We start from the raw sequence: 22,549 nt of genomic DNA on the forward strand, positions 1-22,549 counted from the left end.
CCTTTTTGTGCTTCATGCCAGCTACCAGCCAGGAATATCGCATCACTTCACAGCAATGTTTCCATTAATGAAAGTGCAGTTTCCTGGTGCTCCATATCCCTTTATCTTGTGCTCATATGCACAACAGCCTGTATCTGTGCTGTGCAGAAGGATGCATCCAGAATTCATTTTCTTTCTCATGTAATACGAAAAGTATTTCTGAAAGAGTAACTAGTGAAGTGATGAGAATCCTCAAGGCTTTGAAGTCTAAGCTTTGCTGGTGTGATTAGTTTAAATGGCTCATTTGCCACATAGGGAATTGGTATTGATGGGTTTGGGTTTCTTCACCCCCCTCTTCTGTTTGGAAATTTGATAGCTCCGAACAAGTGCTATTTGGAGCAAGCTCAAAGCTGCTGTTGTGTTTCTCAACAGGAGCCCTCCAATATATGTGCAAAGAGGAAATTATCTGGCATTTCTGAGCTGTTCTTTTGGTTGCCCATGTGTTACTTTACAATGAACACGTTTGAGAAGATGGTGGTGGGTGCATAATCATAGAATCAACAAATCAACTCTCTGGAGGCCAAGGGCCCTTCTCAGGAGACAGATTCCTGACTCAGTTAGACAATTGCAAATGCTTGCAAGAGCACATCCAAGTTCTGTGTGCACCCAGCTGGACTTTTTCTGTGACAGTTATTCAGCTCCTCAGTTTCCCACAATGAGGATTTATCTTGGTGTTTGTTGCCTCAGCCTTGTCTCCTCATTAAAATGAGCTCTCAGCCAACAGAACCAAGCCACATCTGCCATTTATGCAGGCCAAACTTCCCCGTGGCTGAATATTAAGATGAACTGCATGAAGAGAAAACTCACAAGACTGACTTGATTTCCCAACACTCAAAACAATCAATGCCAGAACTCACCATAAAAACCTTTTTTGTCTCTCAAACCCTCTTGTTACTCATCTCCTCTGTTTCTGCTTTCAGCCTAGGAACAGAGGCCAGTAGGATCCAGAGATAGTTGTAAGTTGTAGAGGCACTGAGGGACCAGCATATTTATGGCATCATTTAAAGTATGGCTGGAGTGTTACTTTTACATATTTGCATTTTCCTGTGGATAATCATCTGCATGCTGACAGCCCAACATCCAGGTGGATTGGCTCCAAAAAGGCTTGCCAGAGCATCACTATTGAGACCTGGTATGTCTGTGCAGTGAGCATGGTCTGCTCCAGCTGAGCAGGGTTTAATTGCAGTCCTGGGATACTTTAAGTTAGGATGGACACTCATCCTCCCTCTCCTTCTTCTTCTTTTGCAGTTGTTGTTGCCCAAAAGCAAGTGGTCTGAGAGTCTGAGGAGATAAGAGTTGGGCCTATGGTTTGTGCTGAGAAAGAATACAGCCGTTACATAAGTGTATTTAGAAAACCTATGACAAAGGGGTGTTAAAATGACCAAGTTCACAAAAGTTGAGCTTTCCTCTGTTTCCTGTGCAGCATTAATTCACTGTTGTACAGATGTTGATAATCTGTAACAATGGGATTCCACACTACATATTTTTGCTTGGGACCTTTGCTTTGTTTAAAAACTGACATAATGAAGTGTGCTTACGAGATAAATCAATGGTCTGTACTGAATGACTGCCAAAGTCTTTCCTGCTGCAGAAAGTGAAGACCACATCGCCAGTGATGTACAGGATCTGCAGAAAGAAACATGATGGTTTTGCAAAGGCTTTCTCTTGTGGCAAGTGAATAGTAGAGGAATGGATTTTATCCCCACGTGTGCCAGAGAACTCTTCATTATGAGCATCCTATTTGCACCAAACAAAACTTTTCAAGGCTGTTTTCTACTTGTGAGTTTGTCTTTATTCATGGTACACATCTAAGATCCCAGGGTTGTAAACTGAGTAATTGCCTGAGTAATCACAGTTCCAGCTGAAGCCGCTGGGATCTTAATCGTGAATATAAGAAGTACTGTGCAACAGTCTGAAAGCAGGTCTTAAACAGCTTGTGTTAGGTCCCCAAGTTTAGCTGTTACTTCTTACTCAGTTCATGTTCCATAAAGATGGCAAACCCCAGAACCTTAACATTCCAGGAAGTTTATAAAAATGAATGCATTGATGTCTGAAGCATTCATACTATTCTGATAAGCAATGAAGAAATGAATAATTCTGTTTCCAAAGCAGAATGTGAATAGTGTGCCGTAAATAATGCCTGGTGAGGGTGAATAAAGAAGGGAAAATAAACTATTGAAAGCTACACATTAGTTGAACATTGTTCATTCTGCTCACTGAATGAGGTAAGGGTCTTACGGAAAAGAGCATATGTGACAGTGTCATTTACAGTGCTGTCGTGGGGCCTTTGCATGAGGCACACAAATTACTGTTTCACAGGCAGCCACACCATTCTATGTGCTTGATTAGAAGCCTTTGTAATGTAAGCGTTGCATAGTTTTTGTGTGCAATAACTAAGTCACATGGTTTGAAGTCCCTATTTCAAGATCTGAAGGCTCTGAAGCCTTTTCAGCTTAATGGTACAAGGGTTATTCTATTCTTTCATGCGGGGGGACCAATATATTCTCCCTGCTTTAGTCCTCTGAAATATGTGATTTTGTCTAAACTAAGAAAGAAAATAGTCAGCCTGGTGCAGTTACCTCCCATGATGAATTTTATTAATACTGTAAGTGAAAACAATGCATTGGTGACTTCAGTGTTTCCTGTTGTACCACTGTTATTTAAGAACATGGTGGTGATTCAAGCACCTCAGAACAGCAATGGCTGAAGATACCAGGGTAGTCAGAGTCACCAGATTATGTCCTGTGCTGCTGTTACTCACAGAAAGAAAACTACGTGTAATTCTCCACCTTCAAGGATAGAGGGGCAGGTTGGGTGGCCTCCAGGGGGGAGGATGAATTGCCTGCTTTCATTCACAAATACAGGTTAATACTGATAGGGTTTCAAGGAGACTCTACGTGGAAGACAGCAATGCAGTATAGAGAGATCTGAGCTAAATGAATCATGTGAGGTGTTGAGGTTGCTCACAAGGTTGTTGTGAGGATGGATTTATACTGAGTTTGCTGCTGCCTGGATAAGTAATACTGCTGATGACACAGGAAGGTGTCAGGAGATGGTGATCAGTCTGATTTCCCATATGGCAGAAAACAGAGAATTTGGGATTTGCGGGAAGCCATGAACAGCCTCAAGGACATTAAGTAATAAACCCTCTGCCCACAGAAATAATTAAAGGCAGCCACTCCACTTCACTTTTACCTTTCGGTCTTTTCTAGGGGTATTCTTTGGCTTTTGTCCACTGACAAATTCCCAGTCCACCATGCGGGACTCCGACTGGCTTATTTCAAGACAAATTTCTTTAGTACTGGTATCTTGTGCACCTGAATCCTGGTTAGAAGAGCAAGTCAAACCTCCATGTTGCGCTGTGTTCATTGCTGTTGCATTTAATCACAGGAACACTGTCTTGTCCTTTGAGTTACCTTTGAAGATGGATAAATTCCCAGAGATGTCTAAACCAAATGAGGGGGCTTTAACTTCACAGGAGAACAATGACAACTTAAGCATTTTATCAAGTGCCAACCATGCTGGGTTAATTTTTTATAAGGTTTGATGCTATGTTTCTGTATTTTTAATAGAGACTGACAAAACAGTCGTTTAAGCCACACAGAAAGACAAACTTTTACAGCAGGACTATAACCAATTTGAATGTTAATGGTGAAATACCAGGACAGTCTGTCTTAAAAGACTGCCAAGAAATACTCACTGGTGTTGCTGCATAAAAGTCAGAAGATTCCCTTGCATTTGCAGACATATTATACAATGCTTTCAGATTTTTAAAACTGATTTGGAAATCATTTTGATATTGTGAAAAAAATGATGTAATAAAATCCATGAAAATACCACCCCACACTGCAGGTAATAACAGTGAGAACTTTATTCTGCTGCATTTCTGTTTGCTAAGGGAAGATTTTTGTTTTATATTCCTAGAAGTTTTTATGTATTTCAGATACATGAGTAACCTCAGGTTACTGAAGTCTTAAGTATATAATGTATGATGCCCATGGCAGGGGGTTGGAACCGGATGATCTTAAGGTCCTTTCCAACCCAATCCATTCTATGGTTCTATGATTACTGCTGTCATTGGCACAAATTTCATTTTCAAGTATATGTTATCTATCATGATCAATACTTCATAACAAACATAGAAAGTACACTCTAGGCTTTACAGATTATCCTTGCTCAAGAAGAACAATGTCTATCCATGAAACATTTATACTATGAGGACCACTGCAAGAAATGACTGGACACCTTTTCTCAAGGTTGGATTTGTGCCCTCTGCCTACTTTGTGGGGGACTTGAGTCATGAATTGAGACCTATCATCATCCATGCATCAGATACGTGAGATGGGTTAAATGGTAAGAAGAAAGGCTCAGTTGGTGGGGAACAGGGCTCTGAACAGGTTTCTATGCATGCAGGTCCCTACTACCTGATGGACTCCCTGGTTGCAAGGTAGTGGCATGGCCTATATACTACCTGTGTCTTCTCCACAGTGGATCACAGAGCAGTCTGATCATCTGCATATGTGACCACAAATGGGGAGAGAGAGGTCACAGTGCAGAGCTGCGAGTGGCTTTGATATCAGCTTCACTGTGGGAAGTGTGTAACAGGACAGAACTGCATTGCTCTAAGCTCTGTGGGTAAGATGTACAAGGCTGTTGGTTGCCCTTCATAAGCCTGTTCAGTCCTGTCTCCTTTTTCTTCCCTCTCTAAAATGGGCCCTGCACATATTTTCCTGGCCTGGCGAATTTTTGTAGAGGCCAATAATGCTGTCAGGCCCGAGATGAACATGAATAATAGCCTGTTTGCACAGCTGATAACTGAGCTGTAAAAACGTATCTGCTCCCAGATGAAGCTTGACATGCAAAATTTAAGCTTGGGGAGCTATTCTTTGTACATAGTCTGAAAAAAATATAATAAAGGCTTGGACTGATTAATTTTTCTTCATCTTTAAAAGAAAAAACCCTACAGGAGGGTCAGCAGAGAAAGCTTCTGTGTTTTGACACAAAACTTGGAATTAACTTCAAGCATAAAATACAGCAAATGTTTAATCTGCAATAAAGTTGAATCTGCTCATTTTGGAGAAGAACAATGGCCAAGGGTTGAAGCTTTGGGTTCTGCAGTTGCCAGATGGGCTCATTTCCAAAAGGGAATTTGGATTCTAATCAGTGTCCGCTGGGATCCATGCCCACCGCTCCGAGTCCGTGTGCCACAAAGGAGAGATTAGGGGCAGAATGAGAATGTGCAGGGCTGGCACGAATCAAAGGGACTCCCTGTAAAACCTATTACATCTGCGCTCTAAAACATGCATAGAGAAACTGACAGTCAGGAAAATGCAGTTTGGATTGTGCTTTCATGGCTGGGAAGCTAAAACTGGGTGGGTGGCTAAGTGTAACTCCATGTCCATGCCAGCTTCATTTGACTGCAGCAGCCCAAGTCAGGCCAGATTTTATTGTCCTGTCAGGACTTTCAGAGTAGCAGGATAAATAAAGGAATGAAACAGGGAAATGAATTTATAGACTTTGGTTGTCAAATGATTTACAAAAGGCCCAAACCTTGGTGTTTTGTTCTATTGATTCTGTTTTGGCAAGACAAAGATAAGATTGTGAACCTGTACAAAGAGAGGTGGCCTTTACTTCCCTCTGTGTCTTTGTGACGGCTGGGCGATTTGCTGAATAGAAGTTCCACTTTTAGACTGAAAGCAGGTGTTACTCTACACTGAATTATGAGATACAAACACTATGGCATGTTTCTGGGACTCCCAGAGTTGGCTAGTATTGAACCACAACAAATCCCAAACGTTTGGGTGGGAATAGCTGCATTTCTCCAATGTCTGCTTTGTAAGAGAAACTATCCACTTCCCACATCAAGCTTCAGGTGATCTACAAGTACTTGTGATCTTTGGGAGCCGTGCTAGTCCTTAAGGCTTGTGCCCTCTAGGAGGTGAATGTGCCCATGGTTTGGGTTGTGGCCCTCTGAACCAGCCAAAGAATATGAGATGCTTTAGCCTGATCTGGACACCAGTTGCATCATTTTCTAGGGGAGAAGGAAGAGGTGTGCAGGGCTGTGGTGCTGGCTGCAGCCCTTCAGTGTTCTCCAGCACAGCCTTGGGCTGGTGTTCCCCTTCTGTCCTCCTGGGGACTACGGGCCTCCTTCACAAGTACCAGTGCCAAGCTTTGATGACTAGTGGGCAACAAGTATCTAGCAATCCTACTGAGTGGCCCAGGGTGTATTGAAATAGAAAAATAAAAACCAGCAACTCTGAGATAAGTTTGGGCATGTTTCAGCTTTCTAAAGTGGGAATGAAAGGGAGACAAGCAAGGTCTTTCTGAGGCAATAGCAAGACTCTCAGACAGGCTGAGGAAGTTGGGGCTGCTCAGCCTGGAGAAGAGAAGGCTGCGTGGAGACCTCAGAGCAGCCTTCCAGTATCTGAAGGGGGCCTATAGGGATGCTGGAGAGGGACCCTTCGTTAGAGACTGTAGTGATAGGACAAAGGGTAATGGGTTAAAACTTAAACAGGGGAAGTTTAGGTTGGATATAAGAAGGAAATTCTTTCCTGTTAGGGTGGTGAGGCACTGGAATGGGTTGCCCAGGGAGGTTGTGAATGCTCCATCCCTGGCAGTGTTCAAGACCAGGTTGGACGAGGCCTTGGGTGATATGATTTAGCCTAAGGTGTCCCTGCCCACAGCAGGGGGGTTGGAACTGGATGATCTTAAGGTCCTTTCCAACCCTAACGATTCTATGATTCTATGATTCTATGATTCTATGAGTTAAATTAAAGTGCTGTGGAAAGTGCATGTAGAAGTTTGAGCTATCAGTTTGACCAGATCTGTGCAGACATACAAATGCGTAAATACTGTGCTTTATCAGAGCCATAGGAGAAGCCAGGGCTGAAGCATAAGAGATGCAGCAAATCAAGGACCAAATGAATTAGTAGGAGTTGGTTTAGGTTGATTTAGACTACAAGTATCTATTATACGCTTTTATTTTTTCAGTCTTGATCCACCTTATCTAGAATTTAAAGTCTGTGGAACTGAGAGACACTTCTGCTTTTGAAGAAAGAATATGGGATGGAATATATGAAGGATATACTACTGAGGGTAGGACGAAAGCTGGTTTGTGCTTCTAGGAACGATGCCTCTAGGATGTGTTATTCCGAAGTTTATCTATCACTTGATGCTTTATGTGATATGACAGAATGCCACAGGGATTGATCCATCAACTGCTGTTGCTGCAACATGGTGTAACAGACAGGAAATCTGAAAGGACATGTTTTCTGAAACCTTGTTTAAAAGAACTGTAGCTCTAGGAGTGCACACACACACCTCTGTCGCTCAGACAAGCATGGGTTCTACACATGGCATGAGCTCCATCCTAACATTAGTGAGGAAAGGTTTCTCAACCTCAAAGAAACAAGTATTTCACACTGCAGTTACATGGATAATTCTTCTCAAATGCATATAAACAAGTCACTCAAATGCATTTGTGTGACTCAAATGCATCTCTAATGAAGACATACATAGAGACACCCAGAAGCAAACCACCATGCAAAGTGAGGAGATACTTGAACATACATTTGCAAGATGATAATTAGAATATTTTTCTCTCCCAGTGTTTCCCTTTTCTTCCTCTCCCCTCATTCCTCTTTTCTGGGGAGGAGGGGATTTTAAAACTAGTTTGATTTTTATCCACTTTGAAAACCAAGTAATTCCACTCTGACCAAGCTCAGATCTTTTGGTTAGGCATGAGACTCCATTCATTCCCTTGTTATTTAAGAACCGAAAGCGATGAGATGGCAGTATCTAATGGGATAGCTTTGAAAAAAATTACTAAAGACAAGCTAGTAAATCAAAAGAGAAAGCAAGAAAAAAACCCAACACATTCAGAATCCAGCCTTGAAAAATACGCTTTTAATGAGCTTTCACTTTAAAAAGGAAAACAAATGCCAGGTTCCTTTTCCTTCATAAGGAAGGACAGCCCTGTCAAGCAGCTGTAAGAATTTACAAATCAGATGACTTAGACTCTACCTGCCACTTGGCACAAAGGCAACAGATTCAGCACTAGCTTTAAAGCAAGACAGGGTTTCAAGTGTTCCGCTGTCATATGAAATCCATACAAAAATAATGAGAACCATTCCATGCAGACATCATCCTCAATTCCCATTTGGGTATTGTTTTCTCATTGATGTTGTAATTAATGCTAAAATAACTTGTCTGTGAGCCTTCAAGATGCTTCGAGCTTTCCAGAGGGCTGTGAGGAGCTGAGGGAGTTTTGCACCTCACAGAACCAGACCTTGTCTCTGCTTCCGCCATTCATGCACGATACAGCACTTCTTTGAAGCACTGGGGCCTAAACAAATAAGGTGTGGGAGAAAACTGGAGCAATGTCTAGACCACAGAATGTTTAAAAAGGGGAAAAAAATAGTGAATCCAGGCTTGGTGCTGTTACTGGGTTTCCCTGGCTGTGTCTAAGACCTTGGGGAGCCACAGAGCAAACAGCAGCCTGTGGTACTAATCTGCTGCTTTACAGCATTGGTATATGGTGACTGTAGAGCTACACGAGACACTGTCAACTTGAGTTTTGCTCCAATTCATGATTCCTTTGTTTGCAATAATAGGATAAATAGTTTGAAGTGAAACGTCTTGAAAAAAGGCCACTGTACTTGTTACTAACCATGGCCTCAAGTCTGCATTTCTGTTGGCTTTCACAGTCATTAGTCACTGTACAACAGCAAAGAGTAGATCAGTCTAGAGCAGTGCTCCTCTGGCATGCAAAAGATCTTGCCAGACACCTAATCCTCACTTTTTTTTCTTCTTGGTCCCTTCATTCTTATGCTCATTACAATTGATGGAAAAGTCCCTATTGTGACTGTAGATTTGGTTGCACTCAAAGATTTATTGTGCAAGGATACTGCTATGGCAGGGTGTTTACCCTTGGGAAGGGAATTAAGGGTAGAAGCTTTCACTGTTAACTCCTCACTAGCTAAATAAAAACTTCACCAATGGACTGGAAAGCATCTCTTACCTTCTCTCTACTCCCATGAAAGAGCTGCTATAGAAAGGCAGCAGCATGAAGTGGAAGATGGATTTGAAGCCACACTAAGTACTGCGAGTAACGCAGTGCTATCCAGAAAGCCAGATTCCCAGGGAGCTGCTCTTCCCAGCTACTCTTACGTGGCCAGAGCACTGCTGAATGGAGCTAGAGAATATTTCAGTTGATTTGCTAAGGAAAAGCAGGAGGTATTAGTCAAAGTGGACTAACTTGGGTTCGCGGTTATAGATATATTGATATAAAAATTGAAGGGAATGCTTGTAAGTGAGAATTGCTCTGAAGACAAGAATCCATGAGTATGAGATACAGACTGTTACCTGTGCACCTGTGTATGCAGTTAGCAAAGGTGTGTTTTACATTTAAATGGAAGCTTTTGTCACTAAATGTTGGTTCCATACCTTTGGCCAGTGGTGTGTCAGTGTTACATCATCCTGCTACTTATGCTTGAATAAAGGAGAACTGAGTGACAGTTTTAGGACAAAGAAGAATTACGGCTATGGAAGGAAGAGATCCTGGCTTGGAGGAGAGACAGTTCTTGGATGATAAACTGACGGGGTTTGTAGTCTGATTTAAATCCGATTGTGTGATGTCCTCTTTTCCTTACTAGGCTGTGAGATAACTAAAATAAGGGTATATCTTTAGAAAACGTTAAGAGTGCTAATGGGGTAAAACTGACCTTTTACGCATGAAACAAGCAAAAACCAGGTCCCAATGGCTGTGAAAGGGGAAATGTATCCAACAGACAAAGTAGTACAGAGCATGAATGTAAAAAAGAAATATAAAAAACCCCCATTGAGCAGGTGATTTAGGGAACTGGAGTCCCCTGGAAAAAAGATGAAGTTAAAAGAGAAGAAAATTAAGTTAAGAAACTAAAGAGATTATTGAAGATATTGAATGAAGCATTTTAATACAATAAAAATTGCAAAAAATGAGAGCATAGAAAAGGGAGATCAACAGACACCATTTAGTCAGATACGAATGAAAATGTGAATTGGAAACAAAAAACCTCTAAACAGTTAGGGCCCTAAAACAAATGAAGGGAAGTGAAAGGAACATTTCTGAGTAAAATGAGTTTGAAGCAAAAGACTGAATTATCTTACCAGATAAAACCAGTAAGTAGAACATTTTAAACCAGGCTATTAAGCAAGGTACAAACAAAAGTAGGTTTGGTAATCCCAAAAGCAGGAAGGAAGCTTGGGAAAAGTGTTAGTCATTTTGAGCACAGTAGGTAAAAACCAAGAGCTCTGCAAGAGTCTTAGGAACAAGTCCTGATCAGAAGCGAACCTCTATTTATGCTCCACTGCGCTTGTGGCTTATTTTGTGCCTCACTTCATAGAAGCAGCAGAAAAAGTTATTGTTCAATGTAATATACAACAGTACTTATAGCTGAAAACTCACAGTAGTTTGGGGAAAAGAGTTTCATTTTAAAATGTAAATAATTGCAGGTACTGACATGGCATTGGGCCATCACGTCACATTAAGGATGTGGCTGCTACTGCATTGCTTCAACTAACTTTGATGAAAAGGTTTCATTTAAATATCTGAAAGCTATGAGGGGACTGAAACAATTACGTTTGTCTGTTGAAAGATAAGACTGAAAAAGTCAACCTCATGGACAGGGGATATTTTCAAAGGTTAATATACAAATAGAGGAGAACAGGTCTTTAAATGTCCATTTGAAAGAAGAAAGAAATATGTTGAAGAAGGACACGAAGTTTTTTGGGGAAAATGGAGGGGGTATTAGTACAAACAGCTTAGGAAACTGCCTCCATGGCTTGAAGATTTTCAGCAGGTAGACTGTTTTGGGTTTTGTTCTTAATTTAGCAAAGATTTTAATGACAAAAATAAGAAGCACCCCCCATTCATCTGTCCTTGAGACAGCTCTTTGGCTGGGGCTGTCTCTCTGACCGTGGTCACAGGGCAGGGGAGGACTATGGCTCCTTGGGTGGCAGTAAATAAGCCAGACTAATTCTGATACTACTCTAACTTGGCACTGTTATGCCCAGGTTCTCAGTGTTAAACTGGATGGAATCAGTCAGTGTGGATGGTATTGGTCACCTCCTCTTGCACAGCGAGTCTGTGGCTTCTGCGATGTGGTGAACACTAAAATGCACACCAAGTGGAAGCGCTTGTAGCAAAAGATGTCTGTGCTGTTGCTTTACAGATTTCCACAGTCTGGAGAGAAGAATCCTGAGCACCTCTTCCAGTTTTCAACTCAAGAGGTGAGCTCCTGAAGGAGACACGCCTTGGCAGGTAAATTAACAGTCTTAATTAACTATTGGAACATAATGGATAAAACTAGAGTTAATTTTTTTTACACACCAAATGGTTTCCCTTGCCCAATTTCCTTCCCCTTTAGCACCTCATTTCCCTCTTGCCTCTGCAATCCCTTGGAGACACAGATGTCCACAAGATGGTACTAGGCTACCGGTAGCCCCTACAATGGCTGGTCTGTGAAGGCTGCTGAACTTGCTGTTTGGCAGGTGGCATCAGAGCAATTCACTCAAAAAAAAGCCTCTTAATGGCGTTTCTTGTGAGAGGCATCAGGCCTAAATACCTGTTTGGGGGTTTTATTTAATGAAACAAAACTGACAGCAAAAGGCTGCTGTGACTGAAGCTGTGTGCACTTACCTGTCTTGTACCAGGTAACATCGTTACTGTCTTTGGAGTCACTTCCAATTTAAACTACTTTACGAAAGAGAAGTATGAGGCCAGGAATTAAAGCAGCACTATGAAACTGTGTTTTGGCACATTTAAGAAAGAAATTTGACCTAATGCGTTATAAATACCTCATTTGCTTTCAGCAATTATTGCAATCTATCACATTGAGCCAGCCAACACAAACACGCACTACACTTTGCATGCTGAAAAGTTGTTCAAAAAGGCTTGAATAAATTGTTAATAGTCTAAAAGCTGCTAGTGAAATAGCTCAATGATTAGCTCTTCTTCTCTTCACATGGTTCAAATGCATTAGTGACACTACTGCCTAATGACTTGCAAAATTTCTGTTAAAGGCATAGGTGCATTTTTAAACAGCGGAGAAGCAGTTCTGAAGCCAATAACATTTCAGGCTTTGAAACGGGAAAGTTTTATACATTGGGTTCTGTAAAATTAGTGCTTTATTTATTTTAACATTCCACATACAAACACATTAATCCTGTTGGGATGTTAGCTCCAAGTGGCTTCCGAAAAATACTTTTTCATAATAAGATTACTGAAATTCTCCTAATCCTGACTTGATGAACAACACTGCGGTGTTAAAGACAGTGACCCGCTTCCTCATCAGCACTGTGCAACCAGAGCGATAAACATGGCCCCCAATAGCCTGAAGCATTTCCCCTGTAGGTGCTGATCCAGGCTCCTGTGTTTTGAGTTGTAGCGAGGGTGAGCAGCTGCTCTGAAGGGACGTTGCACCCTTCCCATATTCCATACTCATTTTACTGATTTGAAGAAAATTAAGTGGAGGTGACCGTATCAGTATGGTCATAATGAAATCCCTCAATGGGAGATGCGAATTAACAAGGAGAGCACACAATTTGTGCCTCCAGGACACGTGTTTAATTGACATATTAAAATCAGGATCACAAACCAGACTGTCATAAAATCACAGAATGATTTGGGTTGGAAGGAATGTTAAAACTCATCCAGTTCCAACCCCCTGCCACGGGCAGGGACACCTTCCACTAGAGCAGCTTGCTCCAAGCCCCATCCAACCTGGCCTTGAGCACTGCCAGGGATGGGGCAGCCACAGCTTCTCTGGGCACCCTGTGCCAGCGCCTCAGCACCCTCACAAAAAGAACTTCTGCCTGAGATCTAATCTCAATCTCCCCTCTGGCAGTTTAAAACCATTCTTCCTTGTCCTATCACGTCATTGTCCAAAGCCCCTCTCCAGGTTTCTTGTCGGCACCATTAGGCACTGGGAGCTGCTCTAAGGTCTCCCCGGGGCCATGTCCTCTCCAGACTGAACAACCCAGCTCTGTGTCGCTGTAGCTGGGACAGCAGAAGGGAGCTCAGGACCCTGCGCACCTGATGGCAGCGGGCAGGCCCATGTACCCCAGCCGGAGCTCCGGCCTTACGCCACGGGGTCGGACCTGCCCCGCTCTCCTGGGGCCCCTTCGCCACCAGCCCGAGGGGCCATGGGGGGATGTCTCGCAGCGCGGCGCGCCCGCAGGTGATCCCGGCCGCCTGCTCCTTCCTCTGTCGGGCCTGGCAGTACCGAGCCCGGTGCGCGCTCCCCGCCAAGCGTCGGCCGGGGCCGAGCCGAGCCGAGCGGCGGCGCGCGGGGCCCGCCCAGCGGGGCGCGTCACGGCGCGGCGGCGCGCGGCGGGGCGGGAGGCGGTGCCGGCCGCGCAGTCGGCACGGGGCGGCGAGCGGCGCGCGGGCTGCGCGCACCCCGCATACGGCGCTGCCACCGAGGGAGCGAGCGAGCACCATGTGCCGGGCAGCGCTCAGCCGGCTGCTGCTCCTCCAGCTGCTGCTACTGCTGCTGCTGCTGCTGCTGCTGATCAACGTGCACCAAGGCAAAGGTGGGTCCGGCGAGCCCCGGCGGCTTCGCCTCGGTGCTCCCGGGGAGGGGGTGAGCTCCCTGCCTTGCCCCGGCCGCCCCACAGCGCGGTGCGGTGCCCCACGGGAGGGCTGAGACCCGCGAGGGCCCGGGCACGCTCGGGGCTTGCGACCTGCCGGGGCCGGGCACGCTCTTCATCGCGCGGAAGCAAGGCTGCCGCTGGTGACAGGAGCTGCCACCTTTAATCCGCTTCTGAGGAGATTTGTGCCTCGGCCGAGCAGCGCTGCACCGTGCGTCTGCAAAGCAGATTTGCTCCGTGTGTCTGTCCCCGTGTATCCGCCCCCGCCCTCAACTTCACTTGGGTCAGTTCCCTTTTCCCGGGCCGGCGCCCCTGTCCGTTTCCCACAGCGTCCCCAGGTATCTCTGCGTTCTGCCCCGGTACCGGACGCGCGGGAGATCCCAGCATCATTGTGCTTTATAATTTGTCTTTGTCTTTTGCATCTCGGGTTTAACCGTCTTCTATTCCCAGGCTCCTTTTCCCCCGCCGTGCCTTTCAAACGATGCCGGGAAGCACGGGAATGGTCCCCGTTATCCCTGCACAAAGCATCTTAGGCATCACCGCTGGTCTCCCGCGGAGGCGCGTCTCTCTCAGCCCCGCACCGAGCCCTACCCCAGCCCCCACCCGAGCCCAGTGGCTCCCGGCCCGGCTTATGCGCGGCTGGGACAGGGCGGGGAGGCTGCCCCGGGCTGCCCCCGCCGCGGGAGCGCGCCCCGCTGACCCAGGCGCGGCCCCGTGTCTCGCAGGAGCCGTCAAGGAGTGCGAGGAAGACCAGTTCCAGTGCCGGAACGAGCGGTGCATCCCCGCCATCTGGAAATGCGACGAGGACGACGACTGCTCGGATAACAGCGACGAGGCGGATTGCCGTGAGTGTCCGTGCACCGCGCGGTGGGCCGGGGGACCGAGACCGGGAAGGGCGCGCTTCCTACCAGCGCTGCACCTCTGTTTTATGAATGAATGAATGAATGAAGTCGCGCCGTGCCCGGCTCCGGCGCCGATTGGCTGCCGGGAGCAGCCGATCGGTGACGAGGCGCCGGGCCCGCCGCGGGGCACGCCCCGCCCCGCGGGCAGCGGCTCCTGGTTGCCGGCCGCGGGCGCCGGGAGGTTCCGCTCACGCCTCCGGTCACGCTTCTGCTCGGAACTCCGAAGGGAGAGGCGCGGTTTGTGTCCTGGGGAGCTGGGAGTGGTGAAGAACCCCGGGAAGGCCGTGTTCGGGCCAGTGACAGGTGCTGGCGTGAACCGCTGCTGACGTACAGGCGTCCTACACGGTGTGGGGTTGGCGTGAGCTTTGTGTTTAAATGTGTGCTTGCTGTGACGGTGCGAAGGGAGGTGAACAAGGAGCCCTGCTTGGCAGTGTCAGCTGTGTAACACTGACTGATTCCCTGGTAGTGTAGGGGAAGAGAGAGCAAGAGTTGTGCTTATGATCCTGAGCAGGTTGCAGTCCTGCTTTCTCCTGTACTGTGGGCCTGGTGTGTGTGAGTGGCACCCAGTAAACTTTGGGTAGTTTGTAGGGTTGTCTTGTTACCTCTTTGTTATTTTGCTCACGGCTTCTGCCAGCCTGAGAGAATTTGTCTCAACTGCAGAGTGTGAGAAGCATCTGTAAAAGAAGTTATGGAGGCCTAAGTCTTAAAGAGAAATTTCTTTGAGTTGCAAATACTGTAGCAAGTACCACATATCTTGAATTATCTCTGTAGGATTACAGATGCTGAGTGTGCATCAGGTTATAATTCGTGGAATGAACTCTTCAAAGTTCATAGACAGAAGGGATGTATCAAGAAGAGTCACTGGTAATGTGTGGGACTATCCTGTTAACAGCTCCACTGATATATCTGTCTGTCTTCTCAGAGTGAAGTCTGAGTACATCAGTGTAAGGAGAGCAGGGATTCCCAAACCTCCTGCTCATGGGAAATGTCTCAATATTATAACGTAAAGCATAGTATCTATATCTGGTGCTTTTATACTCAGAGGTCTTGGCAGGCTTTATATGTGCCTAAGTTTATGATTTGGGGAGTTAGCAGTTTTACTTAATTCGGCTACAGAAATGGTTTATGCAGGAATTACATTGGCACTGGTTAGAAGCAAATTAGGTTTGGAACATTTCAAATTACAAAAGACTCAACTTGCTTGGACTTGTTCATAACTGGGCACGTTTCCTCAGAGCTTACGAGTTTCCAGAAAGGCACTAATCTGAGGGGAGCGCTGGCAACCTCTGAGCAGGCTGACAGTGGTGTTCTTGAAGCTGCCTGTTTAAAAGTCCCTTTGGGCCGTTGTACAGAGGCTTGGCAAGCTGCAGGTGACCTACAGCTGTGCTTTGGGAGCTGCTGTTTCAGGGGTAGCATCTTGAGGAACAGATTCTTCATCTCCCACTCCACATTGAAGAGTAGGTTTGTGGCCTGTGCTCCGCTCCTTACCTAGCAGCAGTAAATGGGTCTCACTGGGCTGCTTTTTATCTTTCCCTTTTCCTTGTGATCCACCCTCTAAGCATTGTGTCAGAGAGTGTAAAACAACATCCTGGTGAATATCAGCTTTGTGTGTATTGTGCTGTGTTAGAATGGTTAGATGGAGAATTGCATCTTACTTAGTTTTATTTCAGAGGGGGATTTACAGTTGTTGGGTTTGGGAGTAGTAGGCATATAATGCTAGATTGTGGTAGAGAGGTAACTTTTGAGATGTTAGGAAAAAGAATTTTTTGATGTGGAGACAGGAAGAGTTCTTCACATTCATCTGAACTTGACATTTATTATTCACTGGGGAGCATAGTACAGAAATTACTCACGGACTCCTAATTTAGTTCATATATTCGTTGACTTTGCAGTTGTTTCTCCAAGCAGTCTGAAAGACACTTAAATTGCATTTTTCACACATTTTTCTTGCTTACATTGTTCTGAACATAGTTTTCTTTTAAAAATACATACTGTCTGTCAGCATATGCGATGTTCAGAGTTCTGCTCACTGGGTGAAAGAATATGTTCCGTGTGTTCTTGTTTCTAGACACCACCTCGGTTATCACTGCAGTAATAAACAGATAACGTATTTAAAAACTATTTTATGAACATATGCAGCAGAAGAAACTGTTCTGGAAAACTCGACTGGAGTGGTGATGGAGAGGGAAAAGAACATGCAAATAGCCTGCCGGTAATGAATACTGAAAGGGCCCTGATAAATCCTGGAATTACTTGCTGATACCTTTGTCCAGGGTTGATAGCATATTTGTAATAGCTCACTGCTGCCTATATTTATCCTCCCTTGCTGAAGAGACAGTATAGTCTTCAACTGTGTTAAGGACTGGTTTATGGAACAATCTTGGCCTACGTGGTCTGTATACACTGGACGATTTTGTAACCAAGAGTCTCCAATGTACTTCTGGAAGGAGGCAGTTTTTCTGGCAGTGCCCTGTGTGCTTCTCACTAGAAGCCATCTTTATGCAAGACTGACATTTTTGGTTATATTTTGGCATTTTTGGTTTGTTTCCACCCCACCCCTCAATCTTTGCTGGTATAATGTTGGCTGTTTTTAAAGGAGTTTTAGACTCGTAAGAGGAACATCGCAGTAGTCGTACTCTATCATCCCCTTGGAATTTGCTTTCCATTCAGTAATACTTCTCAATTGTGATTGGTAGTTCAAGTTACCTGCCATAGGATGATGTTAATATGTTAATTGGCAAACATAGGAACTGAAGCATGAAAAAGTAATGATCTCAGCTCTTACTCAAACCAGATTTACTCAGTACTGGTTTATAAGGTGTGTTGAATTTATCTTAGGTTGCTCAGTAACCTTCTTATATATTATGGAGCCAAACACTTTCTTGGTGTGTAGCAGTCGACTTCAGAGGTTTTACTTCTGAGAAATGAATGAAATGAAAGGAATCCAGTTGGGTTTTCTTCCAAGAATAAAAGGTGTGTAACACATTTCTTAACTTTAAATGATGTTGCTGATGAAGGCAGAATTGACGAGCTCTCTGTGCACATGGTTCACTTGTGACAGCAGGCGGTAGAGAAATGGGATTTGTTGCTCACACTATTTGGATTATCATGCATTGGCTGTTTCTGTAAGATACTCACTGCAATACAGACTAGACTGTCTGTCACTGTGTTCAATTTAAATGATCTTCACAATTTTAGCATACTCCAAGAAGCATCTTTAGAGTTGAAACTTCTTGCCTCTCCGAGGTCCTCCTCATTTGAGCAAGTATCAGTTCTGCATATGGTGCGTATTTTATGTCGCATATTTCAATGTTAGCAAGTCCTTTTAATAATGCTGATGTTTAAAAAAGTCAAGGAGCCACCAGAAAAGAATACATGATTCTTGCAGTATGAAGACAAAAGTGGTGAGGATTTAGGGAAGAGCAGGAAAATAGGGATTGTAGAAAGTACCTTGCATTTTGAGCAAAGGTGAAAAAAAAAAGAACCAAGTAGATGTAGGTAGCAAGTAAGTGTGAGTAAAGTTATTGCCTTACAAGAAGTAAAAGGAAACAAATCCTGGTAGCAAAAGAACTGTAGCAAAGGAGGCTACTAGGGTGCTCATTTGTATGAGGCAGGTGGCTCATGAAGCGTTAAGAGAGGAGGAGATGCTAACTGTATGCATGGTGGAAGTAGGTAAAGCTGTACACAGATTGCTTAAATACGAAGATGCCTTTTCCCTGTCTCATTTTCAGAAAGCCTACAGCATTTTATAGGAAATAAAAAAAGGAGTAGATAAATTCCTTAAAATGTTCCTGTGTATCCACTAAAAGAGCACCCAAGAGAAAGATTGTGAAAGTTCCAGTGTTTGGGCTGCTTGGGAAATACAAGTGTTAAGCTCTGGAATTAGGAATGTTGGGTAGCTATTACTCAGTTTAAATCTGTGTAAGACTATTGACTCTGCCCCATACAAAATTATTTGCTTGAGCCCAATCCAGTCTGTGTAGGCCTGACAAGATGAAAACTCAGTTGCAATTTATAGCTTGAACACTTACGATCTGCACTGTATGTGATCCATAGAATGAGGAGAGGGCTCCAGGGTAATTCTGAACGTGATTTTTTAGACGTATTTTATTCCTTCCATGTACAGGCAAGTGATGCCTTTTCCTCTCAGGACACTGTGGAAAGTCAAGACTCAATTTTATAACCCATTTCAGAGATACCCAGTTTTATAACCCATGTTTGTAGATACCCAGTCATCGAGACATTTTCTTAACGGTATAGCAGCAGCATTACAAAGCACCAAAGCTATTTTTATAGTGGGGAAAATGTCCATTTTCTGAAGCACAGTGTTTTGGCAAAAGATCACTCCTTGCTGAGATACTCAGGATGTGGGATGTTGGGGTTTGTTCTGTGTCTCCCTCAGGATAGGTGGAGGCTGCAGGGCCAGGTCAGCCTCAATGCCCACAAGCTGTGTGCCCAGGGTGCCTGCTGCTGTGTGACATGTTGCCCCGAATGGAAAGTCCTGGAGCTGCTTTGGTAGGGAAGTGGTTCTGGGAGACTTTTTGCCCAATTTTGCAAGTTTCTTCTTGCTTGCCACTGAAGCTAGCAGAAAGCAGGGAAGAACTTGCAAACTGCAGCCAGACACAATGTATTTGACACAAAACAAGAGATGGTTGTGTTTCATAGCATTTTATTTCCCTGCTGCAAATAGGGTTCACGTCATCTTAACCCATCCTGAAATGTGGCAAAGAGTATAGTTGCAGAAAATAACTGTAAGAAGCTTACCCAATTTGCTGAAATGCAGCACCAGCTTCAAGGCCACTTCAGCTTTGTAATACCTGCCTGCAGGGGGACACAGCCAAATGCAGAATGACTGCTTCTCTTTTTAAAGCTCCATTTTCTATCTTTGTAATGGGATCCTTTCTGTGGTATTGCTTTCCGGTGGGGACTGTTCATAAGGATATGTCTTACTGGCCAGCATTGAGGCTGCCTCAGATATGAGGTGCAGGCTGCAGGGAGTTATTGTTTCAAAGAGTGTTCCTCGGTGTCCAGAATTCAGGATAAACACATGGCATCCACAAACTTCCCCCTGCCTCAGCCCTTGCCCTGCCTTGGGGCCACAGTATGTGACTGTATAGCTGAGGCACTCTTCCCTTGCTATCTATCGGGAGGGATGCAGACTCCTGTTGCACGCTGGCTTTGTCCATGAAGAGTCTGCAGAGTTTGACTCCTGCTGCTTATGCAGAAGTCCAGGTGGTAGCCTAATATTCTCCTTGCTTTTCAGTACAAATTTCACTAGGGCTGGAATTTGGGAATAAAAATATATCAAAAGTCTATTTGAGAACTAAAATCTGGATGTGTGACGGGTTAAAATATGGCCCGAGTTGGCTTTGAAATCCAAGAGTGTAATGGTGTGCAGGTTTTGGGACATGGCAAGGTGAGACAGCAGACAGTCATATGCATTCTATTACATATTTTCTGTCCTTTCTTACCTGTTGGTCCAATTTTTCTTCCTGTTCAGTTTTAAACCAGTATTCTCTGTGCTGAATGATGGGTGCATATTACTCTGGAGATGCCTGTGTGTTGCCTGTGTATCTTCAATATGTGCACATTGCCATGAGGAGAGTTTGGGGCTTCCTTGACACATATGGTCAATATGCTTTTGATTATGTCAGTGAGAGTTTTAATTGGGTTGTGTGACCAGCTTTGCTCATCCCAAAACTGGGAGCACTGGGAAGTGTGGTGCAGAGAGGCAGGACAATCGCTTGCCTGTGTGCCTGTTGCCTGCCTGTCCTGGTCTGTACCGAGTTCATGTGCAAGCACAGCTCAAAACCAATTTACTGATCTCTTGTGTTCCACAGTGGATGTTGTTATTTGCTTATCTTCCTTTTTTCATTATATTCTCATTGTCTGCTCTGAGAAAAATAACCCAAACCCCCAAAATATGCAAGTTATCTTTCCTGTGCTGCGTCCTTTATGTAGAAAATCGAGCATTATGTACATGTGGGAAACATGTCCTTCTCCACTTCCCCATTTCCTGGCACATTCACTTGAGGAATTCTATTATCTTGTGACACAAACTACTTTCCAGGAGGTGGTGTTTTTCTATCATTCCTGCTCATGCTCTGAGAAAGAGAGAATTGGAATAGGACCACTAAAAAGACAGAAGAGGGAACCGGGATGCATGGGGTAGCCACCAGGGGCATTATGGCTACAGAGGAAGGGGGCTATATTTTATGGGGTGCTGCTGTGCTATAGGAAGAAAGCACATGGATTGCTCTAGATACAGGTACAGGAACAAGCTGTGATCTGAAAAACTTTCCTGAGGTCAAGGAGGATGGGAAGATTGAAAATGATGAGGCTGAAGGGGGAGATTATGAAAGTGCTGTCAAACCTGACACTGGCTTGGTTGGTTTGTCCAAAAGCTCAGAGCTCTCCTTCCAAAGCACAGAAATGCATTCTACATTTTGAGCCAAAGGAGGCAAACTTCATCCAGAGCATCTTAATGTATAAAGAGATAAAAAAAGGTCAGTGTAGACCAGTTCTGTTTTGCCTGCTGCAGCGTTACAGACTCGGGATTAGCACAGGTTTGGAGTGTGATTTCTCACTGGCTCATTTTAGAGTGGAAGATACTTGCGATAATTTAATATTAATCAGCAAATGTTTAGAGAATAATTCAAATAACAGATTACAACTATGAGGCTGAAGGAGTCAAGTGCAATATGCTGGTGAACACATTTATCTAGGCTTAAGAGATTGCCAGTGCTAGAAATAATGAGTTTTCTTGACTCCATTGTCCACCTGAAGGACCATTAAACACTGTGTAAGGCCTGAAAATGTCTGACAATTATTGATTCTCTTAGCTGCTTCTAATAGAGCAGACACACAGCTTTTGTTTCTGCTTGCTTTCTTAATGGCACCAGCTTTCTTAATTCACCATGTACTTGGTGTGCCTCAGAGAGGGTGATGTTGTATTAGAGACGCATGTGCGGTAGACTTGATTTGGTTTAAAGTTCTCCTCGTCCTTCTACTGTTGCTTTTCTGATGCCCTTTTCCTATCTACAGCTTCCCATTTACCTGCAGCTTTTCCATGGTAATTTCAGAGATGTTCCCAAAGCATGTTACAGCTCAGCTCTTGCTTTTCTGTGTCATTACAGGAAAGTGATGCAGCAGGGGGCTGGAGAACCTCTCCTGTGAAGGTAGTCTGAGAGAGCTGGGTTGTTCAGCCTCGAGAAGAGAAGGCTCTGGGCAGACCTTATCAGTCTGCCAATACCTAAAGGGGACTACAAGAAATCTGGAGAGGGACTTTTTACAAGAGCACATAGGGACGGGACAAGGGGGAATGGCTTTAAACTGACAGAGGGGAGACTCAGATGAGCTCTTAGGCAGAAGTTCTTCCCTGTGAGTGTGGTGAGGTGCTGGCACAGAAGAAGAGAAGCTGTGGCTGCCCCATCCCTGGCAGTGTTCAAGGCCAGGTTGGACGGGGCTTGGAGCAACCTGGTCTAGTGGAAAGTGTCCCTGCCTCTGGCAGGGGGTTGAATCTAGATGGTCTTTAAGGTTCCTTTCCAGCCCAAGCCATTCTGTGATTGTCTGCCTTATAAAATGCCTTAAGATGTCAATTTTTCTTTCTTTCCTTTGCCCATGAAAACAAGTCAGTAAAGTTGAGTTTGAGTGATGGGAATGAAGATATGTGTTGCTGCTTGTTTTCTTAAGCAGTGGCATGTCCTTTGTAGCAGAGCACACTGCCTGCTCCTCAGTGCTCTGCTTCCAGTGCAGACAGCTGGTTCTAGCCAAAGGGAAGCCTACGCTGTTTTGTGGTGCGTGTGTGGGAAGTGTTAAAAATGCTGAGTGTGTTTTTCCTAACTCTCTATTTCCTGTTAAAATTATTAATATTTAGATAGCCACAAGGGAGGGGAAGGGGCTAAAAGGCCCTGTGATAAAATTAATGCAGATTTTCTGCTCTGTGGAAGAATTCTGTCTGAAATACCACTAAGAGGTAA

General features: G+C 44.5%; 1 protein-coding gene across 2 annotated transcripts in view; it reads left to right on the forward strand.

The window, feature by feature from the left end:
• Positions 1–13,419: 13,419 nt before the first annotated feature.
• The window catches only part of LRP8 (LDL receptor related protein 8), a 192,709-nt gene continuing 183,579 nt past the window's right edge, over positions 13,420–22,549 (forward strand). For both annotated transcript variants that reach the window (XM_061451227.1, XM_061451228.1), the window contains exons 1-2: positions 13,420–13,611; positions 14,394–14,513. In XM_061451227.1, coding sequence (XP_061307211.1) covers positions 13,518–13,611; positions 14,394–14,513 — 214 coding nt within the window. In that variant the 5' untranslated portion in view covers positions 13,420–13,517. The remainder of the gene's footprint in view (positions 13,612–14,393; positions 14,514–22,549) is intronic.

This window comes from Pezoporus flaviventris, unplaced genomic scaffold (genome assembly GCF_033815535.1).
Source record: "Pezoporus flaviventris isolate CSIRO_AGI_PZ_B2104156 unplaced genomic scaffold, CSIRO_AGI_Pfla_v1 ptg000013l, whole genome shotgun sequence".
Classification (NCBI taxonomy): domain Eukaryota; kingdom Metazoa; phylum Chordata; class Aves; order Psittaciformes; family Psittacidae; genus Pezoporus; species Pezoporus flaviventris.